Here is a 16,651-nt window from a genome sequence, read left to right as displayed (position 1 = left end):
TGGACTGGTGTCAGCGGAACCACCTCCTCATCAACGCGGGTAAGACCAAGGAGATGGTGGTGGATTTCCGCAGACGCCACCCCACTGCCCCCTTACCAGTGAACATCCAGGGACGGGACATTGAGAGAGTGGACTCATACAATATGTATGGATCTCATCTTCTCTTTTAACATCGACCTTTTGCATCTGCAGCAGTCAATGTGTGGAGACTTTAAATGCTCATGGACCTTTTCAGATACGGATTAAGGATTACAAGGCTTCAACCTACATAACATTCTATTGCACCTATGCAATTGGAAAACGAATCAGATGACAATTCAGTAGTAGATAATAAATGGAACAAAGTCAAAACAGACCAAAAAACTACAAATCATATTTAATCAACATTAAACCTACTAAAAGCCTACCCATATCTACTACTCAATCTGATAATGTTCAAACACTGTTTTCCATCAAAAATAGACTTTATTAGTGTGGGCAAAACAAGCAAATCCGGATATATCGTATTCTCTGAAACATGGTTAACCTTGGGCGATTATAATGTATTCCGTTGTGATAGACCCAGTGAAGGAGGTGGGGTAGCGATACTTCTAAAATCTTGTTTTACATCTCCAAGTCAAAATGTTTTGACTACATAGCTCTAGAGATGGGTTTGGGTAAAAATTATACTGGGAAAATGATATTTGTAGGGTTTTATCGTCCTCCATCTGCACCTGACGGTGAGCTAGAGGACTTCTTTACCTTACTCTCCACTTTTGATAAGTCTGAGCTGCTTGTGACATGAACATCAATTGGTTATCCAAAACTTCTGTGGCCCTCAGAGGCAACTGTTGTTGTGATTTTGGGCCTTACAAAAATAAATTGATTTGATTTGATGACTTCTGACAGTGGGTGCACGGTGGCAAAGGCGGTTAGCGCTCTTGCCTCCCAAGAAGGAGATCATGGGTTCGATTCTGGGTGGAGTTTGCATGTTCTCCCCGTGTTACCGTGGGTTCTCTCCGGGTTCTCCGGCTTCCTCCCACTGTCCAAAGACATGTATGTGTTAGGTAAAATTGGTGACTCTAAATTGACCCTAGTGAATGAATGTGAGCGTGTAATGTCTATGTCTCTGTGTTGGCCCTGCGACAAGTTGGCCACTGTCCAGGGTGTACCCCGCCTAAGGCCCGAAGTCACTGGGATAGGCTCCAGTCACCCGCGACCCCGAAAGGGAACAAGCGGTAGAAAATGGATGGATGGACTTCTGACAGTCTAAAAAACTATTGTAATGAATTAAACCTGATGCAGATAAACTTGCCCCTCTTTCACTATCAAGGACCACAACCCCAGCTACGATGGAAAGTGTTTATTGGCATTTGAGAAACATGAAAAACAAAAATGTACAGAAGTGAATGCTGTTTTGGGGCTTCTGGCGATGAGGGCAGTAGGCTCCTGGGCCTCGATACCCCCAAAAGAAGCTTAACTGAGGCAGTACACATTTGTTATGTAATTTTGAAAATAAAGCCATCCACTGTCTTTTAATTGCACAAAAATTGCATTTATTTAAATTACTGGTACAGATAGAAATTAAAAAAATATTGCATCAAAAGCGCATAACACTATACAAATAATTTGCGCATTAGCAGCAATGTTTTTTGAAAATAAAATATAAAGTGATTGTAAATGGTAATGCAGTTTGACTAAATGTTGTACATTATTTTATTATGTTTAATGGAGGGCTGTTTGAACCAGTGTCAACTAAAGATTTCAGTATTTTGTCTTTTCTATAAAATTTCATTGTATATTTGTGATGCCATGAGTAAAGCATAGGTTGTTGACTGGCATTGAAAAAAGATGAAAATGAAAGAAAAACACAATGGGACTCTCTTAATATTTAGCTTTCGGCAACCAAATGCTCCAACCTTATGCAGATGCTAGCCTAGCCACCAAAGCAGAGGTAAAAAAGAATGTAGCACTTCATCCCAGATGAAATGTTGAACACGTAGAGAAGAGTTTGGCAGCAGCTGATCAGGGCCAAATCAAATAGGGAGAATTGGCTGCTTATGAATAGAGTTGACACGAGAAAATAAAGTTAAATATGACATAAACTGAAATTTAGGTATATTTTTGGACTATAATTGAACTAAAAAGACATCATTTTGATAATTCATTTTTTGGTTCTTACAATTATATTGTGACCTGAATAATCACAATTATCGATTAACCTATAATGTTAACAACAATACTTGTGGAGCCCCAACTGCCAATGGCACAAAACCTCCACTCTAAGACTCTCTTGAACATTTGTTTGAAAATGCATAAAAACGGCACTGCTACGGAAGCACTACGGAATGCTACAAAGGAGTGGAAACATAAGCATGAACAAAATTCCCTTGCAAATGATTTACTACAATTGCATTTGTCTTCTGCAATGCCCGTGGGTTGGCAGGGGGATTGTGTCATCTTCATTCAGCAGCAGGGGGATTTTTTCCCTTTAAAAAAAGTGAACAGTGTCATAAAAACTGTGACTAAAAATAAAGGAGACCACAGCACAAGTGGGAGGGAGTGGACCCTGTGCATTTGTTTTGTATTTTCTCAGTCCCAACATTCGCTGTCTGGCATTTTAATGGGCAGCTCCGCTCATCAGACTCTCCTGGGTGTGCCTCTTCGTACACAGTCTCACCTCAAAGTAGTTTCTGAAATACAAAGGTTTAGAAAGAGCGTTGAATAGGGATGCGTACCGGTACGACGGACCAGACCGGACTTGTAAAAACGTTTCGGTTCAGGTCCAAAGAAAACCGAAACCCCGGTGATTCGGTTCTGGACTCATACAAAATCTAGCACTCACATACTAAATCCTTTTCGTTCTAGAATCTAGACCATCTTAAACCTCCCATAGAGCGGACAATTTGCGCTGGAAAACACGTAAACACTACCATACGTCACTATCAATGGCGCACACAGACCCTAATTAGTGACGCACGGCACGTGTCTGTCCCCCAAGTTGAAGCCGAGGAAATTTGTTAAAAGATGCGAGAGACAGGAGCCGTATGTGTGAGAGACGGGAGCGCCTCGTACGTGTGAGAGACGGGAGCGCCTCGTACGTGTGAGAGACGGGAGCGCCTCGTACGTGTGAGAGACGGGAGCGCCTCGTACGTGTGAGAGACGGGAGCGCCTCGTACGTGTGAGAGACGGGAGCGCCTCGTACGTGTGAGAGACTGGAGCGCCTCGTACGTGTGAGAGACGGGAGCGCCTCGTACGTGTGAGAGACAGGAGCCGTACGTGTGAGAGACGGGAGCGCCTCGTACGTGTGAGAGACGGGAGCGCCTCGTACGTGTGAGAGATGGGAGCGCCTCGCCTCGTACGTGTGAGAGACGGGAGCGCCTCGCCTCGTACGTGTGAGAGACGGGAGCGCCTCGCCTCGTACGTGTGAGAGACGGGAGCGCCTCGTACGTGTGAGAGACAGGAGCCGTACGTGTGAGAGACGGGAGCGCCTCGTACGTGTGAGAGACGGGAGCGCCTCGTACGTGTGAGAGATGAGAGCGCCTCGTACGTGTGAGAGACGGGAGCGCCTCGTACGTGTGAGAGACGGGAGCGCATCGTACGTGTGAGAGACGGGAGCGCCTCGTACGTGTGAGAGACGGGAGCGCCTCGTACGTGTGAGAGACTGGAGCGCATCGTACGTGTGAGAGACGGGAGCGCCTCGTACGTGTGAGAGACGGGAGCGCCTCGTACGTGTGAGAGACGGGAGCGCCTTGCCTCGTACGTGTGAGAGACGGGAGCGCCTTGCCTCGTACGTGTGAGACACGGGAGCGCCTCGCCTCGTACGTGTGAGACACGGGAGCGCCTCGTACGTGTGAGAGACGGGAGCACCTCGTACGTGTGAGAGACGGGAGCGCCTCGTACGTGTGAGAGACGGGAGCGCCTCGTACGTGTGAGAGACGGGAGCGCCTCGTACGTGTGAGAGACGGGAGCGCCTCGTACGTGTGAGCGCCTCGTACATGTGAGAGACGGGAGAGCCTCGTACGTGTGAGAGACGGGAGAGCCTCGTACGTGTGAGAGACGGGAGCGCCTCGTACGTGTGAGAGACGGGAGCGCCTCGTACGTGTGAGAGACGGGAGCGCCTCGTACGTGTGAGCGCCTCGTACATGTGAGCGCCTCGTACGTGCCGAGCTGCGCGGAACTGTGTATCCACATGCGAACATTGAAGTGACAACTGGTAAGATGGTGTTAAAGGGGCGGGGTCAGCGTGGTCTGGGTGTAAATATGAATGAAATAACTTAAGTGTTATGTTGTGATGTGATGTATTTGACATTAAGTAAATACAAAGTAAAGTCAAAGTAATATTGCTTAATTGCTGCATTCATTAATTGGAGTTTATATTTTTTAATAGTATTTTGTATTTGTATTCTACAGTTGTTAAATATGGTCTGGTGTTTAATGCTGCTAATATGATGTATTATTTTGATTTGTTGTGTAAAATATTTTCATATTCTACTTTGTAAAGTTGATGCTTTATAGTGGTTCTAGTTGACTTTTATGCCAGTTTTTGTAACTCTGTTATTTTACACTGGTGTATTGTCTGTTTGAAGGTTTTACCTGACTTTTAATGCCAATGGATCTGTAACATTAAAGAGTGGAAATGTGTCTAAAGGCAAAACATTGTATCAGACAAAACAGCTGCTTTGACCTTTGACCCAGACTGACCCTGTCAACAATACTCAACATGCTCTTGTTCCTCAAGTAAAACACATGGTGTGTTAACTGTTAAGCTATGTAGTTTAGCTGCTAGCTAGTAGCTTGTGATTTGTAAGTTGTATTTTCTGTTAAAAACAGTGAATAAACCAGACCAGAAGTTGAGTTTATTTCAATCTACAGTTAAGCCTTGTGTTTGATAATCGTCCTTGTTCATGTGTCTTCAACTTAATTTAGCCAAGTTGCTTGTGTTATGCTGTTATAACATTATGCAAATATGGCATGTGTTCATAAGGTCCGAACCTGAACCTAAACCTCTGGATTCGAATCCGGACCTGAACCTGAACGTGGGTTTAGGTATGCATCCCTAGCGTTGAAGAAGCAGAACTTCATATAATTGAGCAAATTTTCTTCTTTCTAATTGTTTGGGTATCAACATTTATCACATATACTGATTCTTTGTAGTATCATAAGATTTGAACCGCAGCGAGTCGAGTACAGAGAGTTCAATTACCCTCATAGATCCTAAAATAAATCAATTGTGCTAATTAATTTCTTGCAGCTCCACAGGGATTCTCCTGCTTTAGGGGTTAATGTGTCATTGATACAAAGTAGTTTCAATTCAATTATCGTTTATTGTGATATTTTCTGTAGCAATATAAATCGTACTTCAAAATGTGATATTGTTATAGGCCTACTTACTTTCTAGCAAGCTCCTTCGAGATCTCCTCCAGAGTGCGCCCTTTGGTCTCAGGGACGCAGAGAATGACAAACACCAGCAGAACAAAGCACATCCCCGCGTACAGGAACAGCATGCTGGGCAGCCCCACCGTCTCTGAAGAACATTTTACATGACATTTATTCACGGAGAAGTAACACAGAACAAAGTAAGAGACTTGCGTTTGTCCACATGTTCTTGTTTACCTGTTACGGTCAGAAAGGTCATGGAGATAAGCAGGTTGGTGGCCCAGTTCACAGCTCCCACCACAGACGCAGCCCTGCCCCGGACTCCCATTGGAAATATCTCACTGATCACGACATACACCACTGAAAAGAAAACACACAAGTGCCTGTAACGTTTAGAGACCATTCTTGCATTTAACACAATACATTCGAAACTATACATTGTTCCATTTGGTATTCTGAATTTTAACATTGAGTGGCAAAATACAAGTCGATGGTGAGTATTTCCTCCCGTAGGAGCTCAAAACACAAGTAAAATGTGAACGTGCTTAAGTTCTAAAACAGGGCTAAATATTTAGTTTGTGTCTGATTTCTCAAAAACATTTTCTCTCCATAATTCTTTTTTTTTTAATTCAACCTGTGAAAACCCTTTGAGACTGAGACCTCTTTTTCAAGGGTGACCTGGGCAGGATGATTTTGAGTCAGTTTGTTGAGAACAATCAGAAGCTATTTTAATTTTAATTTTGGTGTATAAAGTTCATTTGAGCTAAACAAATGCTTCACGGAAGTTGAAGTTACATTAGAGAGCAGATGTTACAATAACAGTGTGTTGACTGTGATAGAGAGGCTCTTACTTGGCCCGAGGCTGAAGGAGAAGCCCGCCACATAAACCAGTAATGTGACGAGTGAGGCCCATTTGAGAGGCGACGATATTGTTTGAGTTTGATCATCCAGTGCACTTTGACTGGTTTTGAGAGTCCTCTGTGCCTCCTCTGTGTCCCATGTGCTCGAGAAGGTATCCAAATAAAAGGTATCATTGTCTTTCTCAGTGGTGGTCCAGTTTAGGTCCCACATTTGGTCCGTATTGTTGTCCAGTGTGTGGCTTTTACACAGGCTGGTGAGGTGAGTGTGGCTCTGCAGTGTTAATGTCCCCAGAGTGGCCAGAGACAGCCCCATGACCACAGCACCCACACAGAGGAAGCTCTTGGGCCCCACACGGTCCACTAGCATCACGGCCGGGATGGTCCCCACCACTTTGACCACTCCGAAGCCCGTGGAGGCCAGAGTGGCTGCGTCATCGGTCGTGAAGCCCATGCTGCGCAGTAGTGGAGAGGCATAGGAAAGGATGTTGGGCTGCCCTGTGGCCTGCTGCAGGAACACTAATGCTACACCCGTTAGCAGTCGTGCTCTCAGGTTAGCTTTGGAGCTAAATAACTCACTGAAACTGTGCTCGGACTCCGCCTTCAGACCTGCCTGTATGTCCCGCAGCTCCACTTCCATGTCCTCCTGTATCCCGCCTCTCATCTTCTGCAGCACAAGCCTGGCCTTCTCCACATTGCCCTGGGCGACCAGGAAGCGAGGGCTGGGCGGTAGAAACATGAATGCTCCAAACTGCAGTATTGCCAGGGGAATGACAAGTCCAAATGTAAATGTCCAGCCGTGAGGCACAGCAGTAAAGGCATAACTACAGCTGAAGCCAAGCATCACACCCAGCACCAGCATGAACTCATAGAGTGTGATCAGCAGGCCGCGCCGCTCTCGAGGTGAAATCTCTGCGATGTAAAGACAAGCTGCAGTTCCAGACAGACAGGTGCCCATGCCCACTATCACACGGCCCACAGCCAGAGACACCAGAGACGTAATGGAGATGAGAACCAACGTCCCCAGCACCACCAGGACGGCGCTCAGGAGCAGAGAGCAGCGGCGGCCATAGCGATCCAGGATGGGACCTCCAGCCAGACAGATGAAGAGGGCTCCGACCACGTGCGCACTGACCAGCACCTCTTGCTCTTGACAGGACAGAGAGAGGCGTTCCCGCAGCTGCAGCAGCACACTTGAGGTCAGGCCCATCTCATAACCCAGCATCAGCCCACTCAGGTTCGCCATCATGGCCGCCACCGCCACACGCCAGATGCAGCCTGCAGAAAGTACAAAGAACAGACAAAAGACTGCCTGAAACCCACTGGTTACTCCATGTGTTGACGTCATGTGTGTAGAGCACACAAAACTTAAAGTGAAGACTGATAGTCAAAGGTACACTGGGAGAATACTGCTGTAGACATCCTCAGATGTGTAAGTGGTTGGACTGAAAGTCAACAATAATAATGATGAGTCAGTATCCCTGATCCGTCAGTAGACACAAAAAAAATAAATATAAAAAAGTTTATTTGGTGGGGACAGAACATGTTAATGAACATACATGATACACGTGCTGTAAACACGCTGGATTGTTGCCATGGGATCATTTCCATCCGTTGTCCCCCTTTCACTCTCACAAACACACTCTCATTCATACACCAGCATACTTAGACACTGGGGCGAGGTGGGTGTAGTCAAGTGTCTTGCCAAAGGACACAACGACCCGAGCATCTGGCATTTGAAATTGTATTTTCAATTCAATATTTTTTTGTAACTACCAAAATCGCGACTAATAATATTGTAACAACATCAGATTAAAATAAGATAATGGATACTGTTCTGGGAGAATTAGCTGCTAATCTTTTCTTGTCATATCCCTGCACTAAGTAATTAAAATTCAACCACTGACCGGAAGTTTTGGAATTATTTACAGGGCACGGTAATAAACAGCTCATGCGTTTTTTTAAAATTTTCCACATCAAACATAAATTTAGTTTTGAGCCAATTGAAGCCTGTCAGCAGAATAAAACTGTAATAAGCACATTTCTTTTCATTAATCAATGTTGGAGCTTATGTAAAGAGGCAAGTTACACATTGAGCTAATTGTTCAATAATCATCAAAGAAGACACAAGTCCCTCAGACGCATACTCTGTGGATAAGTGCAGAGTCCAGTTTTTTGCAAACAGGAGTCTTTTATCATCAATAGCAACAAGTTAAGGAAGGTCATGTCAGGCAGAATTGCAGAAATCAAAATACAGGGACAGGTTCAGTCTAGATTATGTTTATGGAGGTTCTTTACTGCCAAATACAACCAAAGAAATGAAATCCCACAGGGAGCCGAGCATTACTTTAAGTTATACCATATTTTCCGGACTATAAGTCGCACCTTTTTTCATAGTTTTGGCAGGGGTGCGACTTATACATATATTTATACTTATATACTCTGTAGCAATTTATATGTGATATTATTTGTTATTTTCACAATTGCAACCGCATTTCATACTCCAGTGCAACTTAAACATGTTTTTTTCTTCTCTATTATGCATTTTTTGGCTGGTGCGACTTATAGTCCAGAAAATATGGTAGTTTTAGTAACCATTAATGGCTTTATGACTCAAAAACACACATGTGAGTTACACCTGTGTCCTCTCGTACCTGTGAATTTGGACGGGCAGTGCATCTGGCTGCTGTCTTCAAGCGTCTCTTTGCAGGAGTTATCAGCCGCCATCGTCTTCCTGGCATTCACTTATCGTCACCAACTCCTGATAAAGACAATAAATATGTCCCATTGAATCAATTAATCAACATAACTCGTACGGAAAAGGGTGAAGAAAGTTCTAGGGACAAATGGATTACTGTATATAATTGCCCGAATAAAATAACACTCAAGAACCTTTGGAGTTTAGTAATATAGTTTATTTGAGGACATGTCAAAAACAAATGACAGATCTTCCTCTGGTGCCAGCAGCTGCAGAGCTGTCCAATGTCCCTGTCTATGTTATGTTTTTTATAATGCAAATATCAGCTGAAACATGAAACTCAGAGAAGCTGCATGTTATTCTCTTTCTATAACAAGATCTGGTTGTTTGATACACACATGATGCACATAGAAAACACTAAACAAGTCTCTGTTCTGTCCCTACACCTGAATAACTCCGGAGCATCACCCCAGAGGCCACACTTCAGTCAACAAACTCTTGCACTTTATATATTACGGAGGACTTTTAACTGTCAGCAGCGTGAACGTTTTCTGTAATACATGCAAATCCTTCTCCAACACAAAGACTGCCATTAAAAAGTCGTCCTGAAGGTTGTGAGAAAGATGACGTCACGCTTTTCTCTCTCAAACTTTGACGAAGTGAGTGTAAAACGTGTCCTACCCGCGCGGTCTCCGTCCGGGCCCGGGGCTCGTCTTCAGCTCTCCATGTTGGGCTTTGGGTCAGAACTTCTCTCGTGTCCAAAGTCGGGACTCGCTCGTGTCGGAGCACGCGCGCGCGGCCTGTTTTGGTAACGCGTTTGTACCGCCCCGCCCATTTCTACTCCGCCCACCAATAGGAACAGCGCTTTTTTCTAGCAAATACCCAGAGTCCAGTCGCTATTGGTCCACATCAAACGTATGTAGGCTTGATTAGCTCAGAGTTTGTGCAGGACAGGAGCAACTCAGACACTCTGTTTAGGTGTTGGAGACGTCAGAGTTTTAGATACAATAAAACAGGACAAAACGTTCCTCTCTTAAGTTCAGAGGTCCAGGATTGATATAATTATTCTAAAGGTTAAGTGCATGTTCATTACTATGGTAAAATATAGTCCCATACAGGTTGGGACTTTTTATTTCTATCTCCATGGGCACGTCCACTTTTTCATTCATAAACATGTAAATACAGTGGAAATAAATAATGTTAAAGCTACTTTGAATAATTACAGGCGGCAATTTGATTTTGCAAAGTGGGTCATAGGTCAGGCTTAAGGTTTGGGGGTCTTGGCCAGAAATGCTTGGGAACCCTGGACTATTTCTTCACACTGGAACACAGAAAGGGTGTCTTGCTCAAGGACACACGCTGCACCACAAAGTTTGACTACACTTATGTTATTTGTTATACTTAAATCTCATTGAAAATTACAAACCATAAGATGAAGGCATTTTAATAAAACATTTTGAATCGTTGTAGCTCAGCAGAAATGTGTCCCTCAAAGATGAAGAATCCAACTATTTGTTCTCCTAATTAAGTCAATTCTGTTTTACGTTTCTGATTAGAATCATGTCAGAATGTGTGTTGAGCAAAGTCATGTGTTACCTGCGTGATCAGGGAATGTTTGTTAATGAGCATGCGCAATAAATGGTCAGTGTTGTTTTTCCTCAGACCAAAGAGACGATGGTTGTCTGTATTTTTTTCTCCGAACCATATTGGTGACTACAAAACGATAGACTGCTGCAGAATGTCGGAAGACCCAGAGATAGATGAGGAGGACGAAGATGCTTGGGCGGAAGATGAGACGAAGAACGGCGAGGCATATGCAGAGCTAGTGCAATGTCTGGACAACAAGAGCTTATCATTGGTAATGAGAGACGCGAAAAGAGACGGAAGAAAAGCGCTGAATATTCTCCGCGAACACTACGCTGGAAAGTTTATATTGTGAACTTTCCTCGCTCCATAAGGCCAACAATGAAACGGTAACTGACTATAGTATTCGAGCAGAGACTATATTCACGTCATTGAGAAGAGCAGAAGTGCACATTAGTGATGGGCTTCAGATAGTGATGGTAGTTAAAGGGCCTGATTCATACAAGCCATTCATCACCCAGACAAATGATACTGTGACGTTCAGCGAGTTTAACCTCATCAGAATGGGACTGCCGAAAGAAGGTGGAGAACCTTATTTGAGATGTCACGATGCATGCTATTGGAGAGTAACCTCCCAAAGCAATTATGGACATGTGCTGTACAAACAGCAGCCCAAATCCGGAACAGGTGCTACAGTAAACGGCTAGAGCAGACACCTTACCGTATTTTTACAGGAAAAACACCTAACCTATCTAACATGCAGATATTTGGCTCTGAATGCTATGTTTACAAGCAGGATAAGAAAAAGCTAGACTCTAGATGCAACAAGGGGATCCTTGTAGGCTATGACAAATATAGTCCAGCATATAATGTGTATTATCCTGAGACAGGAAAAGTCCTAAAACACAGGCTGGTAAAATGTATCACCAAAGGTGGCACAGATAGCCAGACCCAGACATATTGTGACATGGGGGAAGACATTGAGAGTTATGGAGATACACCTCCAGAATACTTTAAGGAGTACCAGTGTAAAGTTGAGTGTAACAGTGACGGAAGTGAGAATGTAGATTATTTCTACAGAGTAGCTTATGATGTTCCTAAAACACTTAGAGAGGCAATGGACTCTAAAAAGTCAAAAATGTGGGCTGATGCGATGAAAGAGGAGATGAACTCTTTGACTGAGAATGCAACTTTCACTCTGACCCCACTGCCAAGAGGCAAGCAAGCAGTGGGAGGTCGCTGGGTTATGCAGTGAAAGAGCCCAGATGGATCTAAGACTTGTAAAGCCAGATATGTTGCAAAGGGCTATGGTCAAGTGGAAGGATTTGACTATACAGAGACTTTTTCACCAACAGCCAAGATGACCTCTGTACGAGCATTAATGCAGACTGCTTACCTCCATGCTCCAATGGACTGTGAGGTATATATGGAACAGCCCGAAGGTTTTGAAATCAAATCAAAGACAGGGGAACACTTAGTGTGTAAACAAGTCAACAAGTCATTGTATGGTTTAAAACAGTCCGGGCGTAACTGGCATATGTTACTACATGATCACCTTACAGAGGTTTTGTACAAAATGATGCTGATCATTGCGTCCACAGCAGAAAATCTGAGAATGAGAAAGTGATTATGTTAGTATGGGTGGATGATTTAATCATAGCAGTGAGTAACAACACCTTACTCAGTGATGTGAAGGAAATGTTGAAGAGAAGATTTAAGATGAAGGATATGGGTCCACTTAAATACTTCCTGGGTATAGATTTCAGACAGAGTGATGGAGAAACCAAAATTACTCAAAAGAGACACATAGAGAAGATATTAGCGAAATTTGGAATGTCCGAATGCAAACCGAGATCCACCCCATGTGAGCAAGAGTTAAACTTTGACAGTGAGGGTGAAGTTATTGATTCAACAGGATACAGAGAGATAGTAGGTAGCTTGATATACATTATGACATCTACAAGACCTGACCTGAGCTGGGCTGTTAGTAAACTATCTCAATACCTAACAGAACCAAAGCAACAGCATTGGGCTACAGCGAAACACATACTGAGGTACTTAAAGGGTACTTAAAGGGTACTATGGATCAAGAACTACACTACCAGAAATGTGAGGAAAGCCCATTACAGCTGGAGGGATATAGTGATGCTGATTGGGCAGCCGATATGGATGATAGGAGGAGCGCAACTGGATACTGTGTCAGCTTAACTGAGAATGGTTCAGTTATATCATGGAAGAGCAGAAAACAGCAAACGGTGGCATTATCCACATGCAAAGCTGAGTATATGGCGCTAGCTTCAAATTCATTTTTCAGAGATATAAAGATCAACCCTCAAAGCAGCACCTCGAAACGCCAATCTTTACAATCTTGTGCAGAAGATTTAATTCTGAGCTTGATTTACTATATTTTTACTCTCTAGTCGGATCAAGTTATCTAAATAAGATATCCAAAATCTCCTCAGTAAAAAAATGCTTGTAACATGTTAAAAATGAATTGAAAAATAACTTGGCTCTGTCAATTTTTCAGATTTAAATGTCTCAAATATGTGCAGTTTTTGGCTGTCTTTACCCGAGCAAAAAGGATTAATCCGCAGCCAAAGCTCACAACACAGTGCACAGTAGAGGCTGTACAAGAGACTCATTCTTTGTGCCTCAAACCAGTGTGGCACTTTTTAGCGATGGCTTCAATCATGTAGTCTTTGACCTTGTCTTGGGTCATCTGGGTCATCATGTCTTGACAGTTTGTAAACTGCAGTTTGCTTTTCATTTTTTTGTCTGATCGATTATTGATTTATTTTTATGCCTTGTTACTATATTAAAACATTACACAATGAAAAACTTTTCTTACATTTATGTGAAATTGAAGATTTTTTCCCCCAATTCACCTGTACAGTCGCCCCTTTATTGCAGATCTTTTGTTTGGTAGTTTTCCCCATAAAACAACAAAAGTTTGAAGCATATTTTTCTTAATAATCTCAATACAAAGATATCTCACACAACCCAGGCTCCCTTCATGTGTACATTGTCTTCACTTGCAGCTGTATCAACAATGCTCCCTCCTGGTGCATGTAAAAACAAATGAAGTGTTTTTAAAGTTCAGCCTCTGTCCCAGGCGCTGGGCCACCAACCCCAGCACCTAACCCAGCACCTAACCCAGCACCTAACCCAGCACCTAACCCAGCACCTAACCCTGCACCTAACCCAGCACCTAACCCTGCACCTAACCCTGCACCTAACCCAGCACCTAACCCTGCACCTAACCCAGCACCTAACCCTGCACCTAACCCAGCACCTAACCCTGCACCTAACCCAGCACCTAACCCAGCACCTAACCCTGCACCTAACCCTGCACCTAACACTGCACCTAACCCTGCACCTAACCCAGCACCTAACCCTGCACCTAACACTGCACCTAACCCTGCACCTAACCCAGCACCTAACACTGCACCTAACCCTGCACCTAACCCAGCACCTAACCCTGCACCTAACCCTGCACCTAACCCAGCACCTAACCCTGCACCTAACACTGCACCTAACCCTGCACCTAACCCAGCACCTAACATTGCACCTAACCCTGCACCTAACCCTGCACCTAACCCAGCACCTAACCCAGCACCTAACCCTGCACCTAACCCTGCACCTAACACTGCACCTAACCCTGCACCTAACCCAGCACCTAACACTGCACCTAACCTTGCACCTAACCCAGCACCTAACATTGCACCTAACACTGCACCTAACCCTGCACCTAACCCAGCACCTAACCCTGCACCTAACCCAGCACCTAACACTGCACCTAACCCTGCACCTAACCCTGCACCTAACCCAGCACCTAACCCAGCACCTAACACTGCACCTAACCCTGCACCTAACACTGCACCTAACCCTGCACCTAACCCTGCGCCTAACCCAGCACCTAACACTGCACCTAACCCAGCACCTAACACTGCACCTAACCCTGCACCTAACCCTGCACCTAACCCAGCACCTAACCCAGCACCTAACCCAACACCTAACCCTGCACCTAACCCAGCACCTAACCCTGCACCTAACCCAGCACCTAACCCTGCACCTAACCCTGCACCTAACCCAGCACCTAACACTGCACCTAACCCTGCACCTAACACTGCACCTAACCCTGCACCTAACCCTGCACCTAACACTGCACCTAACCCTGCACCTAACCCAGCACCTAACCCTGCACCTAACCCAGCACCTAACACTGCACCTAACCCTGCACCTAACCCAGCACCTAACCCTGCACCTAACCCTGCACCTAACCCAGCACCTAACCCTGCACCTAACACTGCACCTAACCCTGCACCTAACCCAGCACCTAACACTGCACCTAACCCTGCACCTAACCCTGCACCTAACCCAGCACCTAACCCAGCACCTAACCCTGCACCTAACACTGCACCTAACCCTGCACCTAACCCAGCACCTAACACTGCACCTAACCCTGCACCTAACCCAGCACCTAACACTGCACCCAACACTGCACCTAACCCTGCACCTAACCCAGCACCTAACCCTGCACCTAACCCTGCACCTAACCCAGCACCTAACACTGCACCTAACCCTGCACCTAACCCTGCACCTAACCCAGCACCTAACCCAGCACCTAACACTGCACCTAACCTTGCACCTAACCCAGCACCTAACATTGCACCTAACACTGCACCTAACCCAGCACCTAACCCAGCACCTAACACTGCACCTAACCCTGCACCTAACACTGCACCTAACCCTGCACCTAACCCAGCACCTAACACTGCACCTAACCCAGCACCTAACACTGCACCTAACCCTGCACCTAACCCTGCACCTAACCCAGCACCTAACCCAGCACCTAACCCAGCACCTAACCCTGCACCTAACCCAGCACCTAACCCTGCACCTAACCCAGCACCTAATCCTGCACCTAACCCTGCACCTAACCCAGCACCTAACCCTGCACCTAACCCAGCACCTAACCCTGCACCTAACACTGCACCTAACCCTGCACCTAACCCAGCACCTAACCCTGCACCTAACACTGCACCTAACCCTGCACCTAACCCAGCACCTAACACTGCACCTAACCCTGCACCTAACCCAGCACCTAACCCTGCACCTAACCCTGCACCTAACCCAGCACCTAACCCAGCACCTAACCCTGCACCTAACACTGCACCTAACCCTGCACCTAACCCAGCACCTAACACTGCACCTAACCCTGCACCTAACCCAGCACCTAACCCTGCACCTAACACTGCACCTAACCCTGCACCTAACCCAGCACCTAACACTGCACCTAACCCTGCACCTAACCCAGCACCTAACCCAGCACCTAACCCTGCACCTAACACTGCACCTAACCCTGCACCTAACCCTGCACCTAACCCAGCACCTAACACTGCACCTAACACTGCACCTAACCCCTGCACCTAACCCAGCACCTAACACTGCACCTAACACTGCACCTAACCCCTGCACCTAACCCAGCACCTAACCCTGCACCTAACCCTGCACCTAACCCAGCACCTAACACTGCACCTAACCCTGCACCTAACCCAGCACCTAACACTGCACCTAACCCTGCACCTAACCCTGCACCTAACCCTGCACCTAACCCAGCACCTAACCCTGCACCTAACCCAGCACCTAACCCAGCACCTAACACTGCACCTAACCCAGCACCTAACACTGCACCTAACCCTGCACCTAACCCTGCACCTAACCCAGCACCTAACCCTGCACCTAACCCAGCACCTAACCCAGCACCTAACCCAGCACCTAACCCTGCACCTAACCCAGCACCTAACCCAGCACCTAACACTGCACCTAACCCAGCACCTAACACTGCACCTAACCCTGCACCTAACCCTGCACCTAACCCAGCACCTAACCCAGCACCTAACCCTGCACCTAACCCAGCACCTAACACTGCACCTAACCCTGCACCTAACCCTGCACCTAACCCAGCACCTAACCCTGCACCTAACCCTGCACCTAACCCAGCACCTAACACTGCACCTAACCCCACACTTAACCCCTCACCTAACCCCACACCTAACCCCAACACCTAACCCCACACCTAACCCCACACCTAACCCCTGACCTAACCCAACACTTAACCCCACACCTAACCCCACACCTAACCCCACACCTA

At 45.8% G+C, this 16,651-nt stretch overlaps 1 protein-coding gene across 1 annotated transcript; it reads right to left on the bottom strand.

Moving 5' to 3' along the window:
* Window positions 1–2,512: 2,512 nt before the first annotated feature.
* slc2a12 (solute carrier family 2 member 12) lies at window positions 2,513–9,609 on the bottom strand. Its single transcript, XM_072441986.1, has 6 exons — window positions 9,595–9,609; window positions 8,870–8,976; window positions 6,210–7,493; window positions 5,596–5,718; window positions 5,374–5,506; window positions 2,513–2,672 (listed from the first exon to the last, which is right to left on the bottom strand). The coding sequence occupies exons 2-6, from the start codon at window positions 8,940–8,942 to the stop codon at window positions 2,600–2,602; spliced, it is 1,686 nt and encodes a 561-aa protein (XP_072298087.1). The 5' UTR covers window positions 8,943–8,976; window positions 9,595–9,609; the 3' UTR covers window positions 2,513–2,599.
* Window positions 9,610–16,651: the final 7,042 nt, after the last annotated feature.

Source organism: Eucyclogobius newberryi, unplaced genomic scaffold (assembly GCF_026437365.1).
Source record: "Eucyclogobius newberryi isolate DKJ021-1_F unplaced genomic scaffold, fEucNew1.0.hap1 SCAF_1, whole genome shotgun sequence".
Classification (NCBI taxonomy): domain Eukaryota; kingdom Metazoa; phylum Chordata; class Actinopteri; order Gobiiformes; family Gobiidae; genus Eucyclogobius; species Eucyclogobius newberryi.
The sequence above is the reverse complement of the archived record's forward strand: the minus strand, read 5'-3'. Positions and strand labels throughout refer to the sequence as shown.